Source organism: Loxodonta africana, chromosome 18, assembly GCF_030014295.1.
Source record: "Loxodonta africana isolate mLoxAfr1 chromosome 18, mLoxAfr1.hap2, whole genome shotgun sequence".
NCBI classification, from domain to species: Eukaryota; Metazoa; Chordata; class Mammalia; order Proboscidea; family Elephantidae; genus Loxodonta; species Loxodonta africana.
Window position 1 is genome coordinate 26063805 of NC_087359.1, and position 24849 is coordinate 26088653.

Sequence of the window (24849 nt, forward strand, 5' to 3'; positions counted from 1 at the left end):
CCTCATTTCCTAGGACCAGAGGAAGGGGGAATCACCTCGTTGTGGCTCCGAACACCAACAAGTCACCTTATCTTAATTCTTTGCAGAAATGCCTTCCCCCAAAATTTTATTCTCAGCCTCTTGAATGACCAGTATGAAATAGCTTGACGTAGCAGAGGAGCAGTGTTTTCTTAGAGTAGGTTCTTAGCTTCAGATCCGTGGATGCATCCTCACTCCATCCCCATCTTTCTGCTCAAGGGCAGGGAGGGTCAGAGAATCCTCCAAAGTTATACAAAATTTCATATCTGCATCCTCGGAGGGAGAGGAGCCTAAGTTGTTATCTTCTCCAAGGCATCGTATGATCTCCCGAACTTAGGAATTATTTCCTAGGAGAGGGGCTGTGTGAAGGACCCAAACTACCTGGTATCCAGACTAGAAACAGAACTTTGGACATAAGTGATAACGTGAAAACAAAGGCATAAACATGTGCTTTGAAAATAAATCAACAGAAGCTTATGTTCAAACTGGCAAGACTCTTTGAGATTTCCTATTCTAGCCCACCTGCTTGCTTTCCAGGCAGATCACGTATTCACTGAAGATTGCCTGAGCGAGTGAGTACAGGCAGTGCCAGCTGCAGACCCACTTTCTCTCCCTCGTCCAGGGCCCTTCCTCTGCCTCTGCTGCCACTTAAGTCCTGTCTGAAGTTTCTGGATGTTTAGCAACATCCTAGCTGGAGGTTAGGGATCTAGGAGGTGAAATAACCAACTAAACCGCCCCCCCGCCCGCCGCCGCCAAAAAAAACCTATGGCCGTCAAGTTGATTCCAACGCATAGCAACCCTATAGGACAGAGTACCAACTAAAAAAATTGAGTCAAGCAGACACAGCTTCAGCCTTTAAAGGTTCTATTTCCGAAGGCCATCCACACCAGCAGGGGCACATTTAAAAGCCACCACACAGCAACAAGGTGATGGCATGAAAGCAAAGATAGAATTTGTCCTAAGTAGTGATTGGTGGGCAGCTTAGAATCAAACTGACAGTGGCCAAGAGGAACTTACTGTTCTTCCAATTAATCAGGCTTTCTAGAAATGATAGGATTCCAGTAGCAACTTAATAAACAAGAAATCATTGTGGATTTTTTCAGATGAATTAAAGTAGCCAAGTAAAATGCAGTCTCTCTCATGTCCCTTGAAATGTTAAGAAAATTCAGGAAAAAAAAAGAGAGAAATCCCACCATCAAGACAATAAGCCATTTGGAGAAATTCAGTGACTCACTGGTCTACAAATGTTATCTAAACATTTAGAAGAAAGAGTAAATCTTGCCTCACACTGTACACCAAAATAAATTTCAAATGGGTTTAAAAGTAAAACGTAAAAAAGACACAAAATAATTGAAGAAAATATAAGCCAATATTTAATTTCAGAAACAGCAGGGTTTTTCTAAGCATTTTAAAAAATGGAATCAAAAAGGAAATGTTTGACACACTTAACTGTATAAAAAAAATAAATCTGTGTTTCTAGAAGCATGATGGATGAAATTTAAGTACAGCTTGCAGCAAATATGGCAAAAGGCTATTATCATTCACCTCTGAAGGCCTCTTGTTACCCAGTAGGAAAATTCTTTAACACTCTATAGGTAGCTTAAACAAGGACTAATTCAAAGAAAAATAAATACAAATGGCCAAAATATATATATGTATGTGTGTGTGTATATGAAATGTTTAACCTCAAAAATAATCAAGGCAAATGGCCATCTAAGATACTCCAATGGTCACACCCCTTCACAAGCAAGGGAAAATGAAGAAGACTAAAGACACAAGGGAAAGATTAGTCCAGAGACTAATGGGCCACGTCTACCACAGCCTCCACCAGACTGAGTCCAGTACAACTAGATGGTGTCCAGCTACCACCAGTGACTGCTCTGACAGGGATCACAATAGAGGGTCCCAGACACATGGAGGAAAACGTACAACAAAATTCTAACTCACAAAAAAGGACCAGACTTACTACCCTGACAGAAACTGGAAAAACCCCAAGAATATGTCCCCTGAACTCGCTTTTAGTTCAGTAATGAAGTCACTCCTGAGATTCACCCTTCAGCCAAAGGTTAGACAGGCCCATAAAACAAAATGAGACTAAAGGGGCAAGGACTAGAAGGCAGGAGGAGACAGGAAAGCTGGTAATAGGGAACCCAAGGTTGAGAAGGAAGTGTCGTGGGATGGTTAACCAGTGTCATAAACAATATGTGTGCTAACTGTGTAATGAGAAGCTAGTTTGTTCTGTAAACCTTCATCTAAAGTATAATAAAAAATAAATAGTCGAGGCAGCCAAAATTACAATGCGATTTTTCACTTTTCTCATCAGACCCTTGACAGGACTTTGGTACAACTTTGGGGGGAGTAATTTGTCAATATACGTCAAAAGTCTTGAATGATTTTGTACCCTTTAATCTACTTCTTAGACTGTATCCTAAGGAAGAATCAGAATTTCAGGTGAATATTTATACATGAAGATGGTCAGCTGTTACGTTATTTATAGAGGTGAAGAATTTTAAACTATGTAGATGCCCCGAAACAAGAGAATGATTCAATGAATTACGATATAGCCATAAAATAGAATGTTAGGCCTTAAACATGTTTGTGTAATAAAAGCAGAATATAAAACTGTATTCATAGTATAATATGAATCCTTTAAAAATAAATATTTCAATATAGATACACACAGAGGAAACAGACTGGCAGAAAATACACCAATATGCCAACAGTGATTATCTCTTCCCGTGGAAGTGTAGGCAGTTTTAATTGTCTCCTTTATGCTTTTATGTATTTAATTTTTTTTTTACAATGAGTATACACATGACTCTTACAAGGAAAAAACATTTCTTAAAATGACTATCTTCCTCTGTTGCGTATATAGAACCATTTCTGTCTCTCATAACCTGGAAAATATTTCTCCCAGTGCCAAATTCCATTTCCTTTCAGAAAATCAGGGTTATACAACTTTAATAGAAGTTTTTATTTTCCAACTGTAAAAAGTAGTGAAATGTTTATGAGCCTTTGCCAAAGACCATTGTTCCTTCTCCTCTCATACCATACTCCTCTGACTTCTTCACAAATTGAGGAGTTACTGACTCATGTTTCTGGTATGTGAATAGCCACTGAATTTACTGGGATCGAAATTACATGCTTATCACCAACCAGTGTCACCAATGAAACGAGACATTTAGTGTATAAGTTTTACTTATTTATTTTGTTGTTTTTGTTGAATATACCAAACCAAAAAAAAAAAAAAAACCCATTGCCATTGAGTTGATTCCAACCCATAGCACCCCTGTAGAACAGAGTAGAATTGCCCCATAAAGTTTCCAAGGAGTGGCTGGTGGATTTGAACAGCCAATCATTGTTGAGTATTGTAGTTGTTAAGTCCTGTTCAGTCGGTTCCAACTCATAGCAACCCTATGTACCACAGAATGAAACACTGCCTGGTCCTGCCCCATCCTTACAATTGTTATGCTTGAGCCCATTGTTGCAGCCACTATATCAGTCCATCTCATTGAGGGTCTTCCCCTTTTCTCCTGACCCTCTACTTTACCAAGCATGATGTCCTTCTCCAGGGACTGATCCCTCCTGACAACGTGTCCAAAGTATGTAAGATGCAGTTTTTCCATCCTTGTTTCTAAGGAGCATTCTGGTTGTACTTCTTTCAAGACAATTGTTGAGTATAAACGCAGCAAAACGGACACCAGCTCAACAGTTTCTACCTGTACAATTCAATACCATTGATTACATTCTTCAGGTTGTGCAACCATTCTCACCCTTCTTTTCTGAGTCATTCTTCCCCCATTAACATAAAACTCATTGCCCCCTAAAGTTCCTATCTAATCTTTTGAGTTGTTGTCACTTTGATCCCGTATAGGTAGTTCTTCAAAGAGCATAATGCTCAAGGCAGACTTTTTTTTTACTAGTTAAGCTAGGCTATTGTTTGGTTTTAAGATGACTTCAGGGAATATTTTTGGTTTAAGTTTTAAAGATTATCTCAGGGCAGTGTTTCAGGGGTTCATCCAGCCCCCATGGGTCCAGAAAGTCTGGAGTCCATGAGAATTTGAAATTCTGTTCTGCATTTTCCCTCTTTATCAGGATTCTTATATAGATTCTTTGATCAAGATGTTCAATAATGTAGCTGGGCACCATCCAATTTTTCTGGTCTCATGGCCAAAGAGGCAGTTGTTCATGGAGGCAACAAGACACTAAATGCGTAGGTTTTAAATTGTGAATTTTCTTGTGGGATTGAATCCAGATTTGTTTATGGGTTATGTGTGATGATGGCTGAGCAGGTTGAAGTTTTTAGAGTATTTCATTCTTCTTGTCTTTTTTTTTTTGGAGTGGGGGAGCAATAAGGAAACAAATATCTCCATATTTATGGGTCATTTTTTATTAACATGCAAGAAAAGGCATCAGAAATTCTATGGGTTTCATAAACACAGACTGTATCAGCCAACACAATGTAATTAAACAAATACGGAAAGCTGAACAGCACCGGGACCCGTAGTTGGTACATAGAATCGCAGACTGTTGTTACTCAGCCAAAGATAGTTCATTCTTGTTGATGCCACCTTTGCATTTCCCCCCTCCCTAAAATCTAAAGGTCTGCATGACAATTGTTTCCCGTAAGTAAATGCCCTTTCCTGAGGTTTTCCCTGAAAGTTAAAGGTATGTCATGGTTTTTAGTCTTCAGTCTTTGTGGATCCCATAACTCTTTCTTCAGTGCATTTAATGTTTTCAAAAAAGTGCTTGCCTCCTTTGGGCCTGGCTTTATTCTCCATTAAAAGGCCTGTTAGGTTTTTCATTGTCCTAGAGTCCCTCCAAATGGACACTTTGTGTACTGCAGCCACAAAAGGAGCCACTTCCAAGCTTTCCTGTCTACTTTGGCTGTCCTAGAGCATTCAGGGGGTTTGCCCTGCCCTGTGCTGACCCTGTGGGAGGAAACCAAGGTAGGATGGTGTGCAGACCCATCCTTAAGTAGCTAGCCAGCTATGGGGATTAAAGCCAGCCCTGAAGCTTCTGTTGGTTTATAGAGCTGGAACCTCCTTGGGCTGGGCTGGCAGTAGAGAGGAAGGTCAGAGAAGATGGGATCCTGTGCCAGGTTGAAAGGATAGTAGCACTGGATAGATCTGGAGGGGGATGCTGCAGGTGGTGCATGTCCAAGGACAGGGCACCAGGAACCCAGAAGCACAGGACTGGGTGGCATGGGCTTCACGTAATTAGCAAACACTTACTGAGTGTGTGCCATGGTGCTCTGCTAGGCAGTAGAGATTCAAAGTAATCAGTAGTGGGAGCCCTGGTGGTACTCAGCTGCTAGCCAAAAGGGCAGTTCGAACCCACGCATCGGCTCCACGGGAGAAGACCTGACGATCTGCTTCCATTAAGGTCACATCCTAGAGAATCCTGTGGGGCAGTTCTGCTCTGTCACATGGCGTCACTGTGAGTGGAAATCAGCTTGATGGCACCTAACAACAACAACGTGGTAATAGTAGTAAATTGCAAGATAGTAAAGAAACTGGCCTCATTGGTATGGAATGGGTCTTTTGGGGTATGCACGTATTGAATGTGATAGGTTGAGTATAATGAAGTATTTAACTCACTTAGCCACTCATCATTCAGAACTGACGCCAGCTCCTGAGACAGACCACCACCGCATGCCAGCCGAATGTGGGCCAACGTACAGAGGGTCCCTAAAATTTAGACAGAGATGTTGAAGTAAAGTTTCCCTATTGAGAACTTCAAAAAATACTGTACGTGCCACTCTGAGCTATGACTGAAAATCATATAGTTCTGATTTATGAAAGAAGAGTATGAATTTTTGTTCCTTCTGGCTTAACAGTTCTGTTGATTGGATCCAGTAAGTGACAATATATGGCACTGTCGTCATGATAAGCTCACGCCCACCCTAAAAACTCATCATTGTTACCTGCTTGAGAAATGTAACAGTTAAGAGCTCAACTGCTAACCAGGTCAGCAGTTCAAATCCACCAGCCACTCCTTGGAAACCCCATGGGTCAGTTCTACTCTGTCCTATAGGGTCACTATAGGAATCGACTCAACGACAACGAGTTTATGTCAGATTAGGAGCCCTGGTGGTGCAACGGTTGAGCACTCAGCTGCTAACTGAAAGGTGGGTGGTTCAGACCCACCCAGCGTCTTTGCGGGAGAAAGACCTGGCAATCTGTTCCCTTAAAGATTAAAAAAAGGCATTGCCATTGATTCGATTCCGACTCATAGCAACCCTATAGGACAGCATAGAACTGCCCCATAAGGTTTCCAAAGAGTGGCTGGTAGATTTGAACTGCCAACCTTTTGGTTCGCAGCCAAGCTCTTAAACACTGCACCACCAGGGCAGCCTAGAAAAACCCATGGGGCAGTTCTCCCCTTCACATGGGGTTACTTTTGAGTCCAAATCTACCTGATGGCACCTAACAACAACAAAAATGTGTCAGATTTAGCTGGACCTCTAGTGGCGGTCCATGCAGGGGCACCCACACTCACACTAATTGGGAAATGGGCTGGGGCAGCACCACAGGGCTTCCTGCACTCACCACCTCCCATCCCAGCGCAGGCCCAGACACTTCTTGTGGCCCATCACCAGGACCTCTCCCCTGTCTGTCCTAGCCACAGTAGGACTCACCTACTCACTTTGCATATAAGTTCTTCAAGTGTGTGGAGAAAGAGAATGATCCCTTGATTCTTAGAGAACCAGGCTTTTAAGTCATAAAGCAGAGGTCCTAAACTAATCAGAGGATCCATGAGTGCCCTGAAATTGTCCTAAAAACTATAAAAATCTATTAAAGGGATTCATGGATAACATAGAATGAAGAATCACTGGCCTGGAGTGTTTTAGGGTGTATCTGTTCCGCAAAGTGTTTTAGGGTATACTTGTTCCCCAAAGTAACTTTGTGCTTCAAGAATGTGACATGGGAGCTGCACGCTGCTGCACCCTCTCCCTGGTGCCTTCTGCAGTCACCATCTGTGCCAACCTGATGGCCTATAGCTGTGCTAGTTCTGGTTCTTTCACGGGTCGTGTGCCACCTTGCCCGCCACCACCTATAACTGCTTCACCCTTGCCAGGGCTTGTCCGTGTACGTGGTTTGAGAGGCTCCAGCTCAGATCCCCTAATCCCGGAATCTTGCCTTATTGCTAGACAGTTTGACCGCCCCCATAACATCTCATGTGCAGGGCATTGGGTAAATCCTGTTCCGGAAGCAATCTGTCGCTCCACCAGTCTCCCTATCGACGTTTGCCGAGGAGTCCTGGCTCCCAGTGCAGAGCTGGCTTGTAGTGATGGGAGGGAACTGGCAGCTTCTTAGACCAGCTTCTTGCCTGCAGCAGCATCAGAGGAGCCCAAAGTAATGATGAAAACAAAACCCGAGAACAGACTGTTCTTCCTCATAACATGACCAGGAACACTTACCCTAGCAGGAACGTGAGAGCTTGGTGGTGTGGCTGTGCCAGAGATTGCTCTGAGCTAGCGGGGTGAATTGTTTCCCCCTTTTTCAATCTGATCCAATCCATCCACCGTTTGAGATGCTTCTGCTCAGCAGGACAAGCCCTTAACTCTTCAAAGCTCGGCTAAGCTGACCAGGAAGCAAAGGGGCCTCCCCCATGCTAGGAGATCAGCTTTTCTGTGCCCCAGTACTACTGGGTACATAGTCCTTGAAAATTCTTATTTCTGAAGCAGCAGCTGCATAGTTAAAGAATGATCCCATTGATGCCTTATTATGCTCACTGCTTATACTTTTTTTTTATACTTAGTCCTGGGTGGTGCCAAGGTGTGGAACAGGTGGGAGCCTAAACAAGGTAGAGCTGGCCAATGGCAACGGGTCATGGCCTGATCAAGTGCTCCAGGGAAGAGGCTGCCGGTCAAGTTTGTCTGGGAGTACAGACTCCTGTGCCAAAAAGGCCAGATGCAGCCTGGAGAAAGGAGACAAGAAGTGCATGTGAGAAGTGTTGGCTTCGGAAGTTTCTGCTAAAACAGATGATGACAAGGACAGCAGTGGGTGCTGGTTCCTGTTAGGAGACACACCCCCTCTACCCAAACCCATCCCAAAACCCTTCCCAGGCTCCAGGGCGAGATCAGAGTTCAAGAGGCTCAGGTTAAAGCAGAGAGAACCAGTAGGAGGCACAGTCTTAACCAGGAAGTAGAGGCTCCTCTCCTGTGTCCCCTTCTCCTCAAACAACTAGCTGTATTGTAGTGGTGGTGGTGGTGGGAACAGTGTTTGTTTTATGCCAGGGGTCAGCAAACTATAGCCCAAAGGCTAAATTTGGCCCTCAGCCTGTTTTTATAAATAAAGCTTTATTCAAACACGGCCAGGCTCACTTGTTTGCATATTGTCTATGGCTGCTTTCTTTCTAGGACAGCAAAGTTGAACGGACACTATGTGACCTGTAAAGCCAAAAATAGAATATACTTACTGTCTGGCCCTTTAAGAAAAAGTTTGTGTACCCCTGGTCCACACTAACAGGTGTCTCTGAATGCAGAGGCCACCTTGAAAGGATCAAGTAGAGGTTATATTTAGGCCCCAGAGTCAGGACTTGATTGTACCCTCGTTTCATCTCGTACTAAATGCTCAACCTTGAACAAACTACTAAGTGCCTCAGTTCCCCCACCTGGAAAATGGGCATATGAGTAATTACTTCTCAGGGATGTTATGAGGATTAAACGATTGAGTGAGTGTAGTAAGGCACGTGAAAATCTGTTAACAAATAGCAGCTGCAGTTTTTTATCGAAATATAATTCACAGACCATAAAATTCACTTTTAAAGTGTACAATTTAGTGGTTTTTAGTGTATTCACGAGATTGTACCACCATCTAAATCCAGAACATTTTCATCACACCAAACATTTGATGAACCCAAGCAAGCCTTTCCCTCACACCATTCATTTTATTTCTCCTGCATAGAGCTAGAGAGTGCTTGCTGAGTGAAAAAATACAGCTGCACCCGCCCACCAGGGCTCTCGCGGCAGGCCTGCGGTGACATTTGGAGCATTATTGTGGGGTAACGAACACTGTTTTGGATACATTTGTGCTATTTTGTGGAATGTTGTTTTCCCTGGTTTCAATATTTGTTTTGCGGTCTTAAAATCGCTACATTAGTGTGAATCTACCCAGCTCAGCTTCATGCCCACTGCAATCTCTTTTCCCTCTGTGCTGCCCATGTGCCATCTGTCCGAGAATTAGTATCTATAGCTGGGAGGGGGAGAGAGACAGACAGAGGGCAAAGCACCGTCCCCAAGTATGAATGAGCAGGGCTTTCCCTTGTGGCCACTTTCGTGTCCAGGCCACTGGGTACTTTCAGGCACTGTGTCATAGTGACATCTTACATGGCTCAGTCACTAAACTGTTGGTTCTCAGGCAGATGTCAGCATATCCCAGAGGCCTAGCCGTGGAGATCCCTTAGTGAGTACAACACCCCAGTGTGCTCAGTGGTTTTTGGAATTGTTACCCCAAAAGCTACTACATTCCCACCTTTAAGTCAGGTGCTACAGGCTATCCCAACCATTACCGCCCTCCTGTCATCTTCATTATCTTCCTGGGTACTAGGGCCAGGGACCTCACTGCAACCTCAGTGCCATGCGGTACACAGCAGTCATTCTCAATAGAGAAGTGGAAGGTCTCCTACACACCAGGGTGTGATCTCTACCTTATCTCTGAAGGCACACCTCTTAGAAATCAGATTTTCCATCAGGTATTTTTGGCATTAAATTTATATTCAAATGTGATGGTGTTTTTATAAGAAATTAATTCATGAGTTATTTGAGGAGCTCTGGTGGTGCAAACGGTTAACATGCTCGGCTGCTAACCAAAAGGTTGGTGGTTCAAACTCACTTAGCAGGTCCAAAGGAGAAAGACCTGGCAATCTGCTCCCATAAATATTACAGCTTCAGAAACTCTATGGGGCAGTTCTACTCTGTTGCATCGGGTCACTATGAGTTGGAATCAACCCCGCAGCACCTAACAACAACAAAATTATTTGAAAAACAGTGCCGTGGGTGTCTGATTCTCTGAGTTTAAGGCCACTTTTCGTGACTTGAAGAGCTGGGTTGCAGATGGGGGAAGCCTCCATCACTCTGTTGTCTAATGCTGAGTGGAACCAGGGTCTTTCAACCAGAGACGCTGACCCCCTGCTTGTTTTCTGCACTTGCCTGTGCCCCCGGCATTTCCACATTCACGTTTCTTTTGCTGCTGATGACTTCAACAAAGAGTCTGTCTTCTCTGCAGTGCCAGAGAACATAACTCTGCTTGGCATGATGATGGGTGGGATTGTAGAATTTTGTTGACTCCTGGTTTTGCTGCCAGGCAGGGGTGGAGGGGGGAAGGTTCGCTGGGTCAGCATCCACGGAACAATCCTGACTTTTGTAGACAGCCCCTGCTTTGAGCCTTGGCCCTTGTTGTTGGCTTTTAAGAGGAAGCCATGAATAAGGAGTGCTCTTAGAGGGGGGAAAAAGGCAGTAAAAATACAGAATTATTTTCTGAAGCAAAACAGATCATTTAAACAGCCATGTTGTCCTCGGGTTTTGAGACACTGGGCTTTTGAGCGTTACCAAACAACGCTCCTGCGTGGTTGTGAGTTCTTTGATGGATAGGGCTACTGTGGTCAGCGGAGGCAAGCCCAGTCTGCAGGTAGGGTGATAGAGCTGTGTCCTCAACATAGCTTTTCATTTGTGTGCTCATGGACGAACCTTCAGAGCCTCCGCGTGTCCTTGTCCTGACCTGTGCACAGCTGCCATATCTTAAGGCAACCTCAGGGTGAGATTAAAAATCTGCCAGGGGGACAGGTAGGTGGCAGGAGGGGACACTAGCAGGTGCAGAGGTGTTGGTCATGATGTAGCTCTTCTCTTAGGTGGTGAGTTCATGGGTGTTTATTTTATTACACTTCAAACTTCCTGCTATGTATATTCTCTTTAAGAAGCCCTGGTGGCACAGTGGTTAAAGCACTTAACTACTAACCAAAAGGTCAGTGGTTTCAACCCACCCAGCCCCTCCATGGGAGAAAGACATGGTAGTCTACTTCAATAAAGATTAAACCAAAAAACCAAACTCATTGCCATCAAGTCAATTCTGACTCATAGCTACCCTGTAGGACAGAATAGAACTGCCCCATAGGGTTTCCAAGGAGCAGCTGGTGGATGTGAACTGCAGACCCTTTGGTTAGCAGCCGCATTCTTAACCACTGCGTCACCAGGGCTCCTCCATAAAGATTACAGCTTTGGAAACCCTATGGGGCTGTTCTACTCTGTCCTATAGGGTTGCTATGAGTTGGAATGGATTCAACGGCAAGGGGTAACGGGTTTCATACTCTCCTGAATGTATCAAGGATTGTATTAATTTTTTTTTTTTTTCCTTAATCACAAGCTATTTGGACAACTGGGAGCTGACCATTGAGCTCCAATGTAACCTGGGGTTCTAGAAATTTCAGGGCTTGATAAACTGTCCCTTTAATACACATGGTTTCTTGGCCCTGAAGAAACAATGCTGCCTCCTGAGCCAGAGAGGAGGATGAGATGATGGTGCTGGTGGCGGTGGCAGCGGCGGTGGCGGTGGTGGTAGCGAGAACAATGATGATCATGGTATCAGATACCTATTTAACACATACTACTATTAGTAATAGAGGCTCTTGGTGATGTAAGTGGTTAACTCATTCAGCTGCTAACTGAAAGATTGGAGGTTTATGTTCACCCAGAGGTGCCTCAGAAGAAAGGCCTAGCAATCCACTTCTAAAAACTCAACCATTGAAAATGCTGTGGAGCACAGTTCTGCTCTGACACACATGAGGTCTCCATGAGTCAGAATCAACTCCATGGCAACTGGTTACTATTAATAATAATAGCAAATACCTAATACTTCCCTTGTTACAGGCTGAGTTCTAAATGCTGTACCTATATTAACTCATTTCATCTTCACAGCCACCTATGAGACAGGCACTATTATAATCCCTACTGTACAGGTGAAGGAACTGAGATGTTGGGTAACTTGTCCATAGTGGTGGAGCAAGAATTTGAATCCAGTTGCCCACCCTCTTAGCCACTGAGTCATGCTGCCACCATAAGGAGAAGTCAGGCGCCGTCTACAGCCCTGTCCAAGCAGAGGGAGCTTGACTGCCTGGGGCACATTCACCATTCTCCCTTGACTGCATCCTTTGTGGGTGTGACTAGCCTCTCCTGGAGAAAGCCTGGCATTGACTCTGCCTGCCCGAGTCCACATCTCTACTTCCCTGTCAAGCATGTCCTTGGCAAAATTACTGACTCATCCCTAAGTCTGTGCTGTTCCATCTACCCTGGGCCTCCTTGGCTTCAGCTTCCCAGCCTGGCTAAAGCTGCCCAGTCCCCTGAGTTGATGAGACAGCCTGTACACTCGTATACCCGCTGGTCTTCTTGAGGTTTCGTTCCTAAACATTTATTCAAAACCCCAATGTCTGGCATCACCTAGTAACCTATATGTCAGATAGATGTCTCTGGGGTACCACATAGGCATTTCTCAGTCTTCACAATCTTACTTGAATGGGTATTATCCAGAAGTGATATCTTACATTCTTAGGAAATTATATGACCTTCAACCTGGGCTGGTTTTTCTCAATGCTAGGCTTGACAGCTGATGATTTCAAAGCAGACCTCTTAAGCCAAAAGATGGGAATATCATCAGCATCCTATATTTCTAGTCAAGCCCTGGAATTACAGACCAGATTTTCCATTCCGGAACAGCCAATATCACAGAACAGACTTATTTCTTCAACAGATGTGTCCTTCCCGCAGAGCTGCTAATAAGTTGCGAGGGAACTTTACCAAGTTCAGCTGTGGGTCTGGGCCCATTTGGGGAGCACAGTCAGTGCTGCTGCAAGTGAACATGCACGGAAAAAATGTTTCTATACACTGTGTTCAGAGCCTGTCTCCCATTTAGAACATGAGCTGGCACGCCAGTTCTTTAAAAAGAAAAAGTACTTCTCAATAATTTACTTATCAAAGAATGGAGTTATTTTTGTTGTTGTTTCTCAGTCTTAATTCTGTGGGTCAAAACAATTTGATTCTTGTAGAAAGCAAGAGACAAGAAACGAGCCTTGGGACCCTCATGGGTCTGTTCTTTTTAGACCCACTGAAGCTCTTATAGCGGCTGTGGACTGTTCCCTGTCCTTAGTATCCTCAGAGTTGGCATTCCCTCCAGCTGTGCTTCCCCAGTGTAGGATGGGACCCCAGGTGCCATGTGACTCTTGATAGCACATAATACGATTTCTGAAGGTGCCGAACCCACTATAAAAAGCATTAAATTACGTAGTGAGCAAGTCATTCCCTTTTCAATTTTCTTGCAATCTTGGTTGTAATTCAGAGTAAGACTCCATGTGAGGCTGTGGAATATCCTTAACTCTAACACTTGTTAATTTCCCCCTTTGTGGCTAATAGAGAGCAGGCTTCAGGCAATGGTATCCAGCTGGACGTTAAGAACAATGTTAGATTTTCGTTGTATTTATTTTCATGGCTATTTTCTAATTATGGCAAACAATTTTGGTTTTCCATTTAGTACAGTGATGTTTTAAATGTTCAGTGATAAAAATTGAGTCAGTTTAAAGGAAAATGTTAATAATACTCTAAGACCTCAAACTAGGTCAACAATGCTGGTCCAGGAGTCACACTTTTAGCACAACCGCTGTGGTACAGTGAATGGTTCTCCACCTTCTCGTCACATTAGACTCACCGAGGAAGCTTAAGGAGTTCCTGGGTGGTGCAAGTGGTTAACAGGATCAACTGCTAACTGAAAAGTTGGAGGTTCAAATCCACCCAGAGGCACCTTGGAAGAAACGCATGGTGATCTACTTCTGATAAACCAGCCATAGAAAACCTTATGGAGCGCAATTCTACTCTGACACAAATTGATCGCTGTTATGGATTGAATTGTGTCCCCCAAAAATGTATGTCAACTTGGCTGGGCCATGATTCCCAGTATTGTGTGGTTGTCCACCATTTTGCAATCTGATCTGATTATCCTGTGTATTGTAAATCGTAACCTCTATGATGTTAATGACAAAGATTAGAGGCAGTTATATTAATGAGGCAGGACTCAATCTACAGGATTAGGTTGTATCTTGTGTCAATTTCTTTTGAGATATAAAAGAGAGAAGCCAGCAAAGAGAAGAGGGACCTCGTATCACCAAGAAAGAAGTACCTGGAATGGAGTGTGTCCTTTGGACCCCAGGGTCCCTGTACTGAGAAGCTCTTAGACCAAAGGAAGCTTGATGACAAGGACCTTCTCACAGAACCAACAGAGAAAGAAAGCCTTCCCCTGAAGCTGGCACCCTAAATTCAGACTTCTAGCCTCCTAGACTGTGAGAGAATACATTTCTGTTTGTTAAAGTCATCCACTCCTGGTATTTCTGTTATAGCAGCACTAGATAACTAAGACAGTCACCATGAGTGGTAGTCAACTGCTACTGGTTGGGAGTTTAAAAGATTCTGATGCCTGGACACCAGACCAACTAAATCTGGGGGTGGGGCCCAGGCATCAGCATTTTATTAAAACTCCTCAAGTGTGTCCAGTGGACAGCTAAGGTGAGAACCACTGCTCTAGCATAGACCACCTCCACTGTGATCTCTCCACTCTAACTCCTCATCTTGTTTGCATCTTTTCCTCGCTTCTCTCTCCCGCCTCTGGCCCTTCTCCTCATCCCCTTCCCCATTTTTTTTTTTTTTCTCTCTTCTTTTCTCTTTCCTAGTTTCCCTTCTTCCATCTTCCCTACGGCCATTCCTGTTAGTGATGCTCTTCGGCATTGCTTCTTAGTTTGAAGCCTTGCAGACACCATGTAGTTAGCACCAAACCAAAAAAAAAAAAAAAGCCCATTGCCATCAAGTCAATTCTGACTCATAGCAACTCTATAGGACAGAGTAGAACTGCCACATAGGGTTTCCTGGGAGTGTCTGCTGGATTCGAACTGCCGACCTTTTGGTTAGCAGCCGAGCTCTTAACCACTGTACCACCAGGGCTCCGTAGGTGACACCGCTTTGCAAAATTTTCATATCTTGCTGTTTTCTACATTTGCTTGCAGTTCGTAAGTTGTGGGTCCAGCTTCTGAACATCTAAACCTTTTGTTTTGTTCTCCACCAGTACCCCATTGCCATCAAGTGGATTCCAGCTCGTGGTGACCTCATGTGTGAGGGTAGTACTGTGCTCCATAACGTTTGCAGTGGCTGATTTTTTGGAAGTAGATCACCAGGCCTTTCTTCAGAGGTGCCGCTGGGTGAACTTGAACCTCCAGCCTTTCAGTTAGCAGCCAAGCACATCAATCATTTGCATCACCCAGGGACTCCTCTCACCATTAACTTGTATTGATAGCAACAGCAGTGATAGTAATTGCTGGTGTCTTTCTTTGTACCTGGCACCGTTCTAGGCACTTTATATGTGTGAGCCTATATAATCCTCACATATAGTCCTATGAGGGAGGTCTGATTATTCAGATGAGGAAACTGAGGCACGGAGTGGTTAAACATCTTGCTTAGGGTTACCCATTGCCATTGAGTTGATGGTGACTATAGCAACCCTATAGAAAAGAGAACTGCCCATAGGGATTCCAAGGCTATAAACCTTTATGAAATCTAACTGCCACATCTTAACCCCCTGGAGCGGCTAGTGGGTTTGAATCACTGAACTTTTAATTAGCAGCTGAGCACTTAACCACTGCACCACCTAGGGTTACACACCACTAAGTGGCAGAGCCAGAATTCACACAGTCTGAGCAGATGGAACCCAGGTTGACTCTGCTCGATCCTCGGGTGTCCCTGGCAAGCAAGGAGTCCCCTGTCAGGCAGGCTGTTCCGCTGTTAAGAAATTTAAATTTGGACCCATAGCCTGCTTCGGTGACACGTGGAATTGAGAACTCTTTTATTTTCAATTTAAATGATACTATCTCAGTAGGAAGCCCTCCGCTTTAAATCCCATCAAGATTTTAGCTCATCTCCATTTAAAGAGATCAGCCTTAAATGACCTTGTGTGTGCCATTGTTGGGGCTATCACTGGGAAATGTAAAAGTCAGCACCACAATTATTCTGCAGCTGGCAGGAGGCAGCTGGGGACGTCTTGGCGGCTTGCATGAGACTTTCTGGTGTATTTTCTGCCTCTTAAAAGCTATCTGATTCTCATTCCAGTGCTTCATTGGAGAGAGACCTTTGGCCCTCTTTCCATTCCTGGTGGGACAGCTCCATTCTTTTCATCTTTTGTGGTACTTGCTGTTCTAGGATGCCTTCTGCGTGAGGTGGGGTAAATTCTCAGGTGGCCAGGTCCTCCGGGGACTTCCGACCTCATTGAGGATTTTGAAATGATATGTATTGGGGATGACTCTGAAATGCCATGCCTGGCGCGTAGAAGCACTCACATCATGGTATAGCTTCCTCTTTTTTTCTTTTTCATTTTCCCAGCCCCCAACTATATAAATATTTTTGATACATTGTTGTTGTTGTTGTTAGGTGCTGTAGAGTCAATTTCGACTCATAGTGACCCCATATGACAGAGAACTGCCCCACAGGGTTTTCTTGGCTGTAATCTTTAAGGGAGCAGACCACCAGGTCTTTCTCCCATGGAGCTGCTGGGCGGGTTTGAACTTCCAACCTTTCGGTTAGCAACTGAGCACTTAACCCTTGCACCATCACGGCTCCTTGAGACATTAGTTCATTTAATTCTCCCGGCAGTCCTCTGAATGCTGAATGATGCCCCTGTTCATTTTTCTAGATAAGGACACAGAGTCTCTGAGAGAAAACGTTGCCCAGTGCTAAGGGTTACCCAGGGAAGGAGGCAGAATCCGAAAGCAGACCTGCTGAGCTACAAAGCCCGTGCTCCTTTGTCTGATTGATTGACGTTCTGTCCACTCCCCAACTGAATAAAGTCAGACACTGTCTCCTGGGAAGAAGTACTGGGAAGGCATCAATGGAGTGTGAGGAACGTATGCTCAGCTGGCTGACCTGCCTGGCCCACTCCTCTCAAACTTACCCCTGCAAGACGATTTGAATGTGGCCCCATCTGCCACCTTCCAGTGCTAAAGCTGTTGGGTAAAATGGGTTAAGGCTGTTGACCAGCAGGCCTGTGCACACGGGGTGTCCACAGACTGGTATGGGCCATGCTTGTCTTTGACATCTGCTATTAGGGCTCCTCCCTCATTTGCCCCCGAAGACCCACTGTCTTCATCATTCTTCCATCCCCTCCTCTACCCCTGCCCACTGCCAACTCCAGTGCCTTGTCCTAAAATTCCTGATTTAATAATCAAACAGATTGTGCTGGTAATCTGTGCTAATAGGCTAGAGCAGTGGTCCTCTGACTTCTACGTGTCTCAGAACCCCCTGGAGGCTTCATAAACACAGATCAATGGACCTAGCCCCAGAATTCTGATCCAGTAGGTATGTGGAAAAGTCAAAATCCCCTCTTCTCACTTCTCTGACAACAAATGGTGTTAATCAATCCAAATCAATTTCTTATCAATTCTGTTTCCTTATGTTCCAACACCAGCTGCACACGTAGCACTTCTCCCTCTGACCCTAACCACCTGGAGTGAGGTCAGAGCGCACAAGTTGAAGGACACAGTCCTCCAGATCTCAGAGGCCAGCTGCAAGCTTGGGAATCCCCAGAACACCCTCACTTCTGACTTGCTGGCTACAGATTCAGGGCTTCCCTGTACCCCCTCAGCATGTCAGCCGAAAGTGCAGAGGTCCCCAGCCCCCCTCACTTCTGACCTCCGGGCTCCTACTACTCCCTTGGGTTTGATAATTCACCAGAACTACCGTACACAGATAACACCGCATCTTCTATGTGTGTTTGCAAACCACTCCCTCCCACCAGAGGTATTTTTGAAAAAAAAAAAAAAAAAAGTTTTTTTTTTTTTTTTTTTACTGTGTTAATTTTTTTTACAGCAACATGTAAAAGAAAAAAAATTTGACATAGCAGGCTTATGAGAATAGCTTGAGGTGGGGGTGAAGCGGTTTGCAAACAAATATAGAAGTCATGCGTTATTTGAGTAAAACATGGGGTACTTACAGCACTATACTTACTATTACAGTTTTACTATTAAAAAAAAAAAAGAATACAGATGAAGAAATACATAGGGTGAGTTCTGGGAGAACTCCTAACATGGAGCTCCCATGTCCCACAAAGAGACACACTACCCTCCCACGGACATACATGTCTTTCACCAACCAGAAAGCCCATGGAGCTTCTGTATCCAGAACCTTTACTGGGGGCACATTATGTAGACCTGATTGATCACTGACTGCAGCTGATACCACGGGGTGGTCTTTCTGGTCAGCCCCACCTGAGATACTTCATTAGCATAAACTGGCAGGTATGGTCTGGAGGTCTCATCAAAGACCCTCAATCACTGTGGAAATTCCAAAGTTTTAGAGATTCTCTCTCCAGAACCGAGGACAAAGTGGATGAAGTTAACCCCACGAGAGGTGATACTGATGCAGCTAATCCAGGGACCGCACTGTGTGGACCACGGTACTAGAGAGCATGGTCCCAGTTAGATGTGTATCATTGGCTCGTTAGGGATCCCAGTGATGGGGAATTTCAGACATGTTAGGGAAGATGTCTTTGGAAGATAATAGATGGGCTCAGGCCTTTTGTCCCTTCTCATGTTGATGTGCAGTGACTAAACAACCAGTCCCATTGCAACAAGACCCTGCCAGCTGCATCTCTGAGCACGCCACCCTGTCCAGGTGGAATGGCCCTTCTTCCTAATGAGTTTGGATTCCTGAATCAATGCGTCTCTCTCTGGGATGTATGCCAGAACCACCTCTTGTTAAAATGTGGGTTCTGAATCAGTAGCCTTGGGGTGGGACCTGAGATTCTTGTGCATCTAACAAGCTCCTAGATGCTGCTGATGCTGCTGGTCCCTGGCCCTGAACGTTGGCTAGTGAGGCCGTAGTGCACCTGTACAGCAGATTCAGAACTATAGCTGTATATACCAGTGGCTCTCACTTGGGGAGATGGTGGGTGTGTGTGATGACAATATACACAACAGAACATTGGCCAATCCAACAGTGTCTACATGTGCAATTCAATGACATTGATTACACTCTTATGTTGTACAACCCATATCCCTGTCTTTTTCCTAATTATTTCATCGCCCTTAACATAAACTAAGGATTTACTGAGTCTGCCACATTTTAAGATGACTAGTTAAAAATAGGAGCCCTGGTGGGTGCAATGGTTAAGCACTTAGCTACTAACCAAAAGGTTGGCAGTTTGGACCCACCCAACAGCTCCACGGTAGGGTGACCTGGTGATCTGCTCCCCTAAAGATTTAAAAAAAAAAAAACTCGTTGCCATCAAGTTGATTCCAACTCATAGCGACCCTATAGGACATAGTAGAATTGCCCCATAGGGTTTCCAAGGAGCAGCTGGTGGATTCAAACTACCGACCTTTTGATTAGCAGCCAAGCTCTTAGCCCCACTGCACGACCAGGGCTCCCCCATAAAGATTACAGCCTAGGAAGCCCTATGGGGCAGTTCTACTCTGTCACATGGGGTCGATACGAGTCGAAACCAACTGGCAGCACCTAACAACGACAACAAGGACATAAACTCAGTGCCTTCACCTGGGGAGCTTTGACAAGGCAGTACCCCTTAGAGATACTAACTGAATTCTGAACTTCAGGACTTTTAACCCCCCTCCCACGTGATTCCAGTGTGCAGCCAGGATGGGAAACCCCTCGCCTATACAAAGAAAAGGGATGCCCCCTTCTAGGAGCTCAAGTGTGTGTACAACGCCATAGCCTAGGTCTGGCCAGTTGTTTAGTGTGGGAGGAAGGATGCACCAGATGTCCTAGAGAAGTGCTGCAGACTTCACCTGGGACTGTCATTAAAGTGCAGATTGTGCTTCAGCAGGCCTGGATGGGATCCAGGTGCCTGCATTGCTAACAAACGCCAGGTGTTCCTGATGTTGCTCAAAGACCACACTTTGAGCAGCAAGGCCCTACCACAAGGGGCCCACATGACACCCATTATCTCTGGTGGTGACAGCAGCAGGTGGCATTTCTCATGTTCAGTGTCAGAAGTTTCTGGCTCTTACCTCCTTTCCCCTTAAACACCATCTTGACGTCTCTTTCTTTCAGCTCAGCACTGACACAGGACACTGAGCAGTATGGGTCTGTTCTCTTTTTGTAACATTTGATTTTTCTTTTTTCTCTTTGCACAGTACGAGATGCAAAAAATCTAATCCCTATGGATCCAAATGGGCTTTCAGATCCTTACGTGAAGCTGAAACTTATTCCTGATCCTAAGAATGAAAGCAAACAAAAAACCAAAACCATCCGCTCTACACTAAACCCTCAGTGGAATGAGGCCTTCACATTGTAAGTTGTCTCTTCTTCATTGAGTCACCTTCCTACACACCACACAGCCGCCCACCTCGTGATCAGAGATAACAGGGGGGTTCATTATGACTTTAAACATATCATCATTCCTAAGACCTCTACTGCTGTTAGCTGTTATCATCCCGGTTTGATGGGTATTCACTTGGTTTACCAAGAGGTTACATAATACAGACTTCAAATTATTGTCTCTAACTACTCTGTACAAAAATTTCTATTTAAGATATTACAGACAAAAACCAAACCAAACCCATTGCTGTCAAGCCAATTCCAACTCATAGCGACCCTGTAGGACAGTGTAGAACTGCCTCATGGGGCTTCCAAGGAGCGGCTGGTGGATTCCAACTGCCAGTCTTTTGGTTAGCGGCCATTCCTCTTAATCACAGCTCCACCAGGGATCCAAGGTATTGCAGGTGGTGTAAAAATGTTTAAGATATGTCCCCATATGTTGATGGACTTACATTCTTTTGGGGGTTAGGGAAGGCGATAAGGCAAGAATTTGAAAAAAAATTTTAAAACATGGAATAAGGGAGTAATATAGGAAGTGCTGTTCCCACTGAGATGGCAAGGTCATCTTTGCCTTCAATCAGGAAAAACTTCCTGGAGGAGGCAACGTTTAAAGTGGACCTTGAAGGACTGCTGGTGTTCCAGAGATAGGTAGTGAAAGGGAAAAAAGGATGCAAGTATTTGGAAGAGAGAATGGTATAAACAAGCTAACGTTTAGAAAGCACTGACTGCAGCTGGGCACAAGCAAATGGCCCTCTTTGTAGACTAGAGTTCAAGAAGCAGTCTGTGAACAACCAGAAAGGGAGCTCTTGATTGTAGAGAACAGCAGCCAGCAAACTTTTTTCTCTAACGGGCCAGCTAGTAAATATTTTAGATTTCGTGGGCCATATAGTCTCTGTTGCAACTCCACGACTCTGCTGTTCCGATGCCAGAGCAGCCATAGACAGTATGTAAACAAATGGCCGTGGCTGTGTTCCAATAAAACTTTATTCAGGCAGCAGGCCAGATTTGGCTCATGGGCCATAATTTGCCACCTCCTGAGCTAATGCTTTGGTTGCCAGGATAAGGGGCTGATACCTTGTGAGCAATGTCGAGGCCCAGGGAGTGAATTGAATATATCATTTTTCCATCTCAGGCTCAGATCATAAGCATGTGGTGTCTCCAAAAAACACGATTATCAAGATAACCTAGTGTGTGTGTGTGTGTTGTCCTTTATAGCAAATTAAAGCCTTCAGACAAAGACCGACGATTGTCTGTAGAAATCTGGGACTGGGATCGAACAACAAGAAATGACTTCATGGGATCCCTTTCCTTTGGAGTTTCAGAGCTGATGAAGATGCCGGCCAGTGGATGGTAAGGAAGTCCCTTAAGGATGAATGTGTTTCTGTCAACCCAGAGTTAATTGTCTTAGTACATTAGACCATTTAGAGATTCAGAAAATATGCCTGTGGAAGCCTCTGAAGTGGCTTTGAACATGTAGTTATCTGGTCTAGCCTCTCCACAGGAAACAGTTCACAAATCAGCTGGACTAGAGGCTGAAGGAGAGGAGTCGGGAAGCTGTGGCGTTGCTATGAGCAGTTACACTTAACTCTTCCTCTCTCCTGTGTCTGTAAAGGTACAAGTTGCTTAACCAAGAAGAAGGTGAGTACTACAATGTACCCATTCCAGAAGGGGATGAAGAAGGAAATATGGAGCTCAGGCAGAAATTTGAGGTGAGGATACCCACGAAATTCCTGGAACCACTTTTCCTCCATAAAGGATAACTTCAGGAAGGGCCAGAGTTTTGGGGGTCACACTGCTTAAAGGAAAAAGTCATTCTAATGTTAACAATATTTTTCTTTGTGTTACAAACACAAATGTTGTATAATTTTTCTTTGCAAGCCGTTGACATTCCATGTCTATTGTCAGTTGGAAATTGGAAATAAGCACGGCTGGGTTTTGCAAAGCAATCGGTTTGCACACCAGTGGGCAGATGGGCAAGGTTCTGGTGCAGAATTCTCATTGCAAAGAAGGGGTTGTGTTCCTTAGAAGGGGAGAAAATCAGTTAGGCCTTTCCTTGGAAATCTGGAGTTATTGAGCCATCATGCTGGTGTCAGACTTGTTTATCCCCCCGTAGAAAGCCAGAGGTTCCTAATTTAGCTCTGAGAGACCAGCTTAAACAAATATTCTATTGTGTTTGGGATGCTGTTGGATTTTGGCACCAGGTCTTTAGAAAAGGCTATCCTCATTCTCATTCTTCCCGTTTGGTATTAGTGTTTGCCCCTGTCCCAGATTCCTGGGTCTTCTTTTGTCCTCTCTCTTCCTCCCTTCGCATTTTCATCTCCTCTCTTTCCCTCGTTGTCGTTACTTATCGAGCATCTTGGGTTTTGGTGAACGTGATTTTCCCTATTTTTTTTTTTTTACCTGCCTTATGTTCTAAAGTCACAGCTTTTCATCTTTCCTACTTTTCTAATGGGAAACCCCGGTGGCATAGTGGTTAAGTGCTAGGGCTGCTAACCAAAAGGTCGGCAGTTTGAATCTCGGGCGCTCCTTGGAAACTCTACGGGGCAGAGTTCTACTCTGTCCTGTAAGGGTGGCTATGAGTTGGAATCGACTCGATGGCAATGGGTACTTCTCTAATCACCTGCATTTTTGCTGTTTGAGGGGTTTATAGAGTAGCCTGTAACCAGTTTATGTATCTTCTTAATTCCTTTTTGCATCTTTTTCTTCTTCAGACTAATCAGAATCTCCTGGAATTCCTCCGCCAAAGAAATATACATATATGCACATGAGTTTGTTCCCATAGAGGCTGAACTGTTACTGAAAAGTTGATGCTAATGGAACTTTAATGGTCTTGTTTTCCTCCTTCTGCTGTTTCCTTCTCCCAAATAATACCTGTCCTGCAGAAACCTATAGGTCACATCCAATTAAAATGAATTCCAAAGAATGTAAAACATGAAATTGTTCAAATTATTTTATTGTTCTGATGTCAGTGGCAAATACTTTAGGGAAGGGGCTATAAGCTTGGATGCCCTTAGAAGCATAGATGAACCACAGGCAGTATAAGTATGTGACAGTTGGCAGCAGGCCTCAGGGTTGGCGACACAACAGGGAACGGTGGGGACTGGGATGAACTGGTGAGCATGGATCCTGTTTACAGATGGCAGCCACTGGTGTTCAGTGCCATCTGATTATTGCCAGGCACAAATAAGGACCCATGTTGCCAGATCTTCCAGTTCTCCAAGAGAAGCCAAAAAACACAGATTTCTATATGGCATATCCTGATTTCTTTTAATTTTGGCAGCTAATTAAAATTTAGAACTCTGTATAGGTCAAACAAAGTATATCTATTGCCTAGACACAGATAGGATTAGGCAGTGGGAACCAGCTTGTAATCTCTGCTTTTACAAAACATAGGAGAGAAAAGAAAAAACATAGAAAGGTGAAGAATGAGGTTCTTTCTAAAGAAGCCTCATAATATTAGAGGCACACAGGTGCACAGAAGAAAGGGTTTTGTGTAGCCTCAAACGTCTCTGCAGAGCTCTTTTTCTATTTATGTGCTTGTCTTCTCTTGCTTTCTCATCTGCTTCCACCCCCACCCCACAGCTAAGGACACAAACCTGGAATACTGGACAGAAAGGCTTCCTTGAGCCCCATCCCCAGTGTCACCCCTGCAATGGGTAAATCTTCCTTGAGAGTGTTTTGGGACACTCAGTCCTAGCATGACTCAGACGTCCCAGGTAGAGAAGATACCTGAGAATCTACAAAGAACTTTACTGTACTTAATGCCATAGCAGGTCATTAGCAATCACTGTGTCAGGAACTACTGGTATAGAATGCATTTTGGGGGGGACCGTACTAGGGCATCATGATGGTGTCACTCTTGGTAACGTCTGAGATGTAGCTTTGCTGGTGGAGTAATGTTGACCCACTTTTTTTGCCTCATTTCCATGGCTTCCTGGTGAGTAACTTTCCTGTTTTTCTGGGTAGTGAGTCCAGCCTTTTATAAAAGTCAGAATTCCAAACTTAAAAAAAAAAAAATACGGGTTAGAGGGCCCAAGGACAGAAGAGAAACGTTTCTCTTTAGAGCCTGGTTCAAGGCCGTGTGTGTGTTAAGCTGGTTCCTATTCTCTCATAGGAGAGCTGTGAGCTTTGCAAGAGAGCCCTGGCCCCAAGGAGAGGTGGCGTCAGCAGGGATTCATGGGACTGAGCCTCTGCTCTTTGCTCATGGAGCTCAGTGCTCTGAGCAGCTGTATGAACTGCAGTTCAGGTTTTCCTTTAAACATCCTTTTATTAAGCGTTCACTAGATTTTACTTGAATTATGCTGGTTCATTTACTTAGAGCATTAAAAAAAAAAAAAAACTTCAAGAGATTGGGCAAAAAGCCCATTAGATGATGATGTCAAGAAGATGCTGAAAATTTTATGACAGCCATTATGCTGTGTTTTAAGTGGAATATTCAGATATGATTTTAGTCAGGGGTGCAATCCTCTAAT

The 24849-nt window shown here is 44.4% G+C and overlaps 1 protein-coding gene across 2 annotated transcripts in view; it reads left to right on the forward strand.

Moving 5' to 3' along the window:
* PRKCA (protein kinase C alpha) overlaps positions 1-24849 on the forward strand; it is a 490096-nt gene that overhangs the window by 365677 nt on the left and 99570 nt on the right. For both annotated transcript variants that reach the window (XM_003417295.4, XM_023556975.2), the window contains exons 6-8: positions 20194-20350; positions 21593-21727; positions 21990-22086. In XM_003417295.4, the coding sequence (XP_003417343.1) occupies positions 20194-20350; positions 21593-21727; positions 21990-22086 (389 nt within the window). The remainder of the gene's footprint in view (positions 1-20193; positions 20351-21592; positions 21728-21989; positions 22087-24849) is intronic.